The 7,225-nt window shown below is 39.9% G+C and overlaps 1 protein-coding gene across 11 annotated transcripts in view; it reads right to left on the bottom strand.

Moving 5' to 3' along the window:
- dnajc6 (DnaJ (Hsp40) homolog, subfamily C, member 6) overlaps positions 1-7,225 on the bottom strand; it is a 40,912-nt gene that overhangs the window by 8,099 nt on the left and 25,588 nt on the right. For 6 of the 11 annotated variants that reach the window (XM_032525811.1, XM_032525812.1, XM_032525802.1 and 3 more), the window contains 9 exons: positions 6,711-6,844; positions 5,822-6,016; positions 5,484-5,601; positions 4,442-4,521; positions 4,117-4,310; positions 2,874-2,900; positions 1,619-1,990; positions 884-1,027; positions 75-176 (listed from right to left, as the gene is read on the bottom strand). In XM_032525811.1, coding sequence (XP_032381702.1) covers positions 75-176; positions 884-1,027; positions 1,619-1,990; positions 2,874-2,900; positions 4,117-4,310; positions 4,442-4,521; positions 5,484-5,601; positions 5,822-6,016; positions 6,711-6,844 — 1,366 coding nt within the window. The remainder of the gene's footprint in view (positions 1-74; positions 177-883; positions 1,028-1,618; positions 1,991-2,873; positions 2,901-4,116; positions 4,311-4,441; positions 4,522-5,483; positions 5,602-5,821; positions 6,017-6,710; positions 6,845-7,225) is intronic. The other 5 variants (XM_032525807.1, XM_032525806.1, XM_032525808.1 and 2 more) reach the window with 2 other exon arrangements.

Below are 7,225 nucleotides of genomic sequence, written 5' to 3'. Positions count from 1 at the left end.
TGCGTGCGTGCGTGCGTGCGTGCGTGCGTGCGTGCGTGCATGCGCGTGTGTGTGTTTGGGTTAGTGGTTTCTACCTGTGCTTGTGGTAGCTGGTCTGTTCCAGTCCCATCCTCCCTTTGCGTTTAGCTGCTGAATGTTGACGATTGGGGTGGCGGGCGGGACTGGGGAACTCCGGCCTATTCAAGCACATAAAGGTTTATCACAGATTGAGCTAATAGTAAATGGGAACTGAACATGACATTGAATGAATAAATGAATTAACATGATTACACATTTAATACACTGATTAAAAGACATACTGATAATATTGTTGTTGTTGTTTTCTTGCTTCATCATGCACACACTGCTCTATAAAGGTATACAGCCTAAAGGCTTCATTCTGAAGATGTTGATGGTTAATGGAGAACAAGCCGTGCTGGGGTGAAATATCAAGCCTGCGCCGTCTCTATGCAAAACTAATCAGACAGTCTGTAAATTCTCACCATACGCCATGCAAACTCATAGCCTTACAAGACTCTTATCCAGATGTTTGCTGCTGCTAGCATGCGTCTAGATTTATAGGCTAACAAACCCATTCATTTCCAAAGATACAGCAGTAATAAAAAAAGCTTTCTTACAAAGCCAGCATGTGAGTAAGCAATAAGTAGAGCAAAAATACAAAAAAATATATATTAAAAGCAGTGCAGTCTAATATATCTTGGGGTAGAAAAACGTTTTTAGACGTTTTAACTAGAGTTGATGTGCAGAGACAATTACAATGCACATTTATGTGTTATGGTGTGGCAGCAGACTTGCAAATACTGTCTAACGTGCCTTACCATTGTGCCGACTCTTTATTTAGATCCAAAATGCTGTGAGACTGTGCAGCAGAAGCATGCCTTACCCAAGCTTGTAGGCTGCAGGGTGGGTGATGGAGAGCGTGCAGCATGCAGGAAGGGGTCTGGCTGCCCCACGTTACCTGGTCCAAGGAATGAACCCATCATGTCCTGAGGCTTAGGAATGGGACCCGTCCCAAAGGGATCAAAACCTGAGGGAAACAAAAGCACCATTGCTATCGTCTTACTCTAGAAAATGATATGGCCAAACTATGGCCATTTTATTTTCTTCACTTTTGCATTTGGCAAATTTGCTAATGGGTTTCTTTGTATGATATTTTTCAAATAATCGTAACTGTTTTACCTTCAGATGTTATTGTCTATAATATTTATTTTGAGATTGTTTGTGTAACTGCATTACATATTGTAAATATTTAAAATTATATTCTTTTTACTTTCCTTACAGACTATTTTCTTAATAAAGGAAAATTATTTGTATTAATATTAATGTGATAACATTACTTTTTACATTACTAACAAAAGATTTACTTTTTATGGCCTATGACCCATTTTTCATCTAAAGATGACCCACATATCAGAATTTGAGTTTGGCATATTTTTACCCTACTTGACATATTTGCAGTATTCATTCATTTTTATGCCTTGATTTATTAATATACATGTATACCAGCTTAATAACTTCAATCAATCTAAAAGCAATCTAAACTTGCTTTGAACAATATCACATTTGAATTTTAGGGATATTTTTCCAAATGAATGAACTTCTAAACTCGGGGTCTCACCTGATGGTGCAGGAGAGGGACATGGCGAGGCAGTATTTAGGACTACTTTCTGTGGTGTGGACTGGGCAGATGATGCCCCACTGGTTGGCTGGGGTGGGCCCCCGAACAAGTCCCCTAGGAGGTCAGTGGTTGCGGCTGCAGAAGACGGGGGCTGAGATGAAGGACAGTTGATCTCCTCCCCATCGAGGCCAAGAAGATCCATTTCTTCAGCGGGTGCAGAGGCGGCAGGCATCGGCACAGAAGGGTCGGGTTTCTGGGGGGCCGTGCTGGCGTTGCTTCGCTGGCTGGAGAGAGAGAGCATATCATCATCCGAGGGCTCGCTCTCTTCCCCGTGGCCCCGACCGTCTGGACCTCCGTGGGGCCGACTTGGCTCTGCAGAAGAATGAGACAGAAATAGAAGGAAAGAGGTAGAGAAAACATGTAGTGAATTACCAAATGAGACCGAGGCAAGTGGAGAAGGTAGATAGAAATAACAACACAGACAAAGGAAATTAATTGGGGCAAAGCAGACAACAATACAAAGTAGGTTAAGAGGGAAAAATGAGCAACTACAGTTGTCATTTCTGCTACAAGCACTAGCTTTCTTCCTGATACTGTGTACACTGTGTGCTATATATTACGTAAACTGCACAGTGCAAAGTGTAGCTGCTCTTAGCTACTCAGCTAATTGGAGATCATTTCTAAAACAACACATAAATCTTTATGTACAAGGATCCAATCAATAAAATATACAGTAATAGTAATGCTTTTAAAGAAGGGATGGGATGTACAGTATGACTACAAACTTCAGCTAGTATTAATCTAGAGCAATATTTCACTTTGGTAGAATTTCTTTCAATTTGTACCACTTAAAGCTGCACAGTTCCTAAGTTTGCTTCCGGAATCATCACCAGGATTGTGTTTTTTGTCTAAGTTGTGTTTTTTTCTCTGTTCTCTGTATTTACAGGGCAAGTATACATATGTCTGCTGTTGTAGGATATCACGTTAAATACTTAGGCTAGTAATTTATTCAGGTCCCCATATTAAAGTCATCTACCAAAATGATATATCACTGCATAACAAGGATAGGGTTCATTTCAATTCAATCAATACAGATCATAAATGACAACAGCAAAGTGATTTTCAATAACAGAAGACATAATCCTCAATCGGATCAATGCTCTCTCTACATTTTGAAGAGAGTATGATTGAATTGAAGCAAGCCCTGTTGTACAGAGTTTCTCTAACAGGTCTGTGGTCTCCTCTACTGTCTTACCCTCCAGATCCAATCCCTCCATCTCATCTTGTAGGAACAAAAATGAGAGTTAGTTCATTAGTGTGTTTTTGTGTCTGCATGTAAACGCACGTAAATGGGCTTTTGAATAGATTAGCCAATCCCTCAAAGTACTCGTTCATTCAACTTTCAACCTATAATCCATGTTGAACTTGCACAAACTACAATCAAATCTGAGATTTGTCAATGACAGTCAGGCAAAAGAGACAAATTTAGCCGTCTAGCTCCATAGACTCCAATTCATTTTTGCACTTGCATGCGATCACCCCCAGGGGAACTCTGGACTAACTCTAACCAATTTCGGGACAATGGGGCTTAATAAGAAGTGAACAGGCTCTTCTTAGACCGGGCTCTGTTATGGTTGTTTGTAGATGTGTATTATTTACTTGTGTCCTTGTGGGCACAAGTCTGCGTTTTAGACTTTTAATATCTGGTTGGCAACCTATCAGTTTTTGTATGTAGCTGACATGGTTAGAATTTGTGTTAAATTAGTGTAGTTTAGGGTTTATGTTTAGGATAACTAGCTATTGGTAAGGCTAAATAGTTAGTTGTTAAAGCGTTTTGTAACAGCTAGCCTAACAACTGTTAACAATCAGCAACATTGAATCACATTCAGCTTGTGAAGCTCTAACTTAGTAAAGCAAGTAATGATGACAAATGTTGTGTAAACTAGATGTAGGCTTATAATATTCTATTTACAATCACTGACTGCTACACAGGTTATGCTGTTGAATCAAGCCAAGGTACTTTGCTAGTAGCTAGCTAGCTAGCAGGCATCCTGCTATTTTTTATCTTCTTTTTTGTTGTATTTTCTCATTGAGGTTGTAAGTTAAAACTTGACACAGGATTTTTTCGGTCCATAGTTTTAGCTTTACAACTAACTTACTGATGCTGATGCATAGTTGGTAAAATTTGTCATTTATGGTATTTAAATAAAGATAGTTAGCTTTTAACAACTACAGCTCCCACAAGACTTTGACAAAACTACTGTGTCAGTGTCATGAGCAATGTTTTCATTGAATATACACAATATAAACACAAGTTTATATTTGTTTAAATGGCAAGTGTTTAGTAGCCAGTATTTAGCTTACAAAGACTACACCTAGCTCCCCACCTTAAGTGTGATGTGCAGTATGTTATGGATTCAACATATGCGTGCAGTCCACATTAGCAGAAACCGTTTTGTGTGTCACATTTGTCCCCAGTGTACCCGTCCCCAGAGTACCAGCAATAGCCAGTGCGTCCTGGTGCTCCTGGTGGCAGGAGAAGAGCACGTTGGGGTTGAGGTCTTTAACGGGGAACTGCTCCCACGGTGGCGTCAGGTCCTTTTGCTTGTCCACCCCCTCCACCTCCACGTCCAGTATTACATGGAAAAGCTGGGGATACTTCTCAGGAGAGTCACATGCATCCAGCTCTGGTCTGAGGGGGGGGGAATAGGGTAAATGAATAATGTGTGATATAGTGAGAGATGGAAAACAGACTGGAATCAGCAGGGTTTGTTTTGTTAGCTATAGTCATACAAGTGATTAAAATAGAAGAAATGTCCTTACTTGTTAAACTTTAACATGGTGGTACCAGGCGCAATGAAGCCAGTGTGGAACTGTATCTGGAAGATCTGGGTGTTGGACACCTTATAACAGTAGATGCAAGTAAGTTTGGACCATGTAATTTAGTATATCAAACCAAATTGCATCAATAGCCAAATCCATTGCAGTCTTTTACTGCATACCTATCCTTATTGTAAGCACAACTTTCTGTTAGACTATATGATGATGATATAATTCACAGAGAAATTGCATATTGTGTTGCCGTCCTTGTGTCTATTTTCATTGATTTTGCCATTATTCCTATTCAGTTTTACGAATCAGCTGATCTTTTGATGTGGAGTGTCTGCTCAATAGTAAGTGAGGTCTAAGGGGGTGATACTGAACTGATACCTAAACAGATTTGTAATTAAAAAGTTGTTACCTGAACTTTCTGCTGTAAAGATCAGTTAGATCTGTGTAGCTTCTCCCTAGAAAGCTTTGACCTATTGTAAAAGCAGTTGTTCCAGGCAATGCACTTGTACAATGCAATCAAAACCTAAGGAAATGTGGGGGACGAACACCTTTAAAATGATGTATTGCATTTAGCACATGTGCTGTTGGAAGTTAAATCATACAATAACCAGAAGAAACAATGGCCTGAACTAGAGGTTGTTAAAAAAAGTTTTTATTTTAGTATTTACTATTAACATAGTATTTCTCCTAGTGGTGCTGTTGGAGGAAAAACAAATTTCCATAAACTAGGCACGTCAGGAAATGTAAAACCTGTTTCAAACATGTCACTTCTTGTTTCTTATTTTGTAGGTTTGTGTTTGGACTCAAGATTCTCAAGACACTGTTTGATGGCTAATAGTCCATTATGAGCTTGTTCCAACCATTGTACAGCATTATCATTATCATTATCATTATCATTATGTTTGTGTCAAGTTTGATTAAGATGTTAACTTTATCAGTACACAGACATGGTGTTTATGAACAGATGTTGTCTCATTCAGTAAAAAAGACTTACAGCTGTAGAGATGTACAGCATAGAGCACATGAAGTTTACCTTGGCCTGCAGACGTCCTCCGATGGTTGACCTCATGTGGTAGACTGAAACAATGACGTCTCCTTGCACACTCACACCCAGAGGAAAAGCGATCTTACCCTCTTGGACCCTGTGCTCTCTGGACATGCAGAGTGTGTAGGAGGGAAGAACATGGGCAGGAGGAAAGAGTAAATAGGGCAGCAATAATTACGGGGAAACGCTGCAGAGAGAGACCGATAAAGGGAGTGGAGAATGAAGATAAAAAAGGCATGATGTGTTTTAGACTCTTCACTAATACTTTCGTACACGCTGCATAACGTCTTGTTTCTATTGAGGCTTACAAACTTCACTGCACCTACCTCATCCTCTCATACTCCTGTGAAGTGGTAAAGATCTTCGTCTCTCCGATGAGGACGTCGCAGAAGGGCCGACAGCCGTTGCGCTGCTTGTTAAAGCAGGGGACAGGAGTTATGGTGAGACCCTTGATCATCAAGGGCTTGGAGTGGGGTAGACTGGGCTTCTCTGACACCATGCTACACACATAGCCTATATACCTGGATAGAAAGAAGGAAAGATAATTGCTTTTGTCCCGTTTTGGATTTTCAATGTTAAATGCATGCCTCACTTTGTGTTCTGTGTATATGATAAGGATTATGTTATTGCTTCCATTTCCATAAATTCTCAGTCAATTTGCACTCAAACTCTAAGTTGTTAAGGCCTGATAAATAATACAGCTACTGGCTGTCATGGCAATAAAATATCCATCCTGCACTTTTTATGTTTTGATTAGCCTATCCCCATACATCAGCAAATCTTCTTAAATGATGCTGTTATGCTTTGAAAACATGCACTGCCTTCTAAAGGGGCAGATAGGGGAATAAGCATAGCTAATATTGGAACCAGCTGATAATGTGAATTTGTTTTTAACCCCAACATGCAGTTTATCCAGTTGAAATCCAGATTATCAATGAAAAGCAATCCCCACTTTTTCTGCCTGACGTTTATTTTGTTAATATGTTAATTCTGGCAGCTGGTAATATCATATGTGGGATTCAACCGCAGAGAAAACACAGAAATTAATAAAGTGTTAAAAAAAAAAGGAAACACGCCAAAATAAATTCTAGTGTGGTTCAGTGTGAATACATTTTTCCGTCCTTTCTTTCTCTCTCACTTCCCCTCTTCTATTACTCAATCTCTGTCACACCCACATGCACACACACATACACACACATGTTCAGAATTACAAACCTGTGGTGTGAGGGCCAGAGGCCGGAACCTGGTCTCTTGGCGCTGAGTAGCTGCATGGCAGGAACTGGGTTGTTGAAGAGGTGGCAGAAGCAGAACATGGCACAAACCAAAACACCAGAGAGAGCACGGCCATCCTAAATTAACACATAGCAAAGGAGACACTTAGACACTTGAGTCATTTTTATATTTAAAAGCTTTGATAATGTACTTTTTGGTCTTGTCTGCCATGCATGTAAACCCCTGCACTGATTCCATTTACATCATAGCATTGCAACAATGACAGTCGCAAGTGTGAACACATGTAGATCCAGCCACTGAACCAAGTGACTTAAAGTTTCTGAATGCTTGCTGTAACTCCAGCTCTAAGAGGAACTGTTAAAGTAGCCAGAGGCTACCTAACTTACTACAAGTCATAGCTCAAAGAAGTTCATTTAGTCACGTTTACTAGTTAGTCACTAAATATAACTGCAGTAGAGATATTTGCTCACTGAATGAACTCACTGTATTTACTCAAG

Source organism: Etheostoma spectabile, chromosome 9 (assembly GCF_008692095.1).
Source record: "Etheostoma spectabile isolate EspeVRDwgs_2016 chromosome 9, UIUC_Espe_1.0, whole genome shotgun sequence".
In the NCBI taxonomy this organism is placed as follows: domain Eukaryota; kingdom Metazoa; phylum Chordata; class Actinopteri; order Perciformes; family Percidae; genus Etheostoma; species Etheostoma spectabile.
The sequence above is the reverse complement of the archived record's forward strand: the minus strand, read 5'-3'. Positions and strand labels throughout refer to the sequence as shown.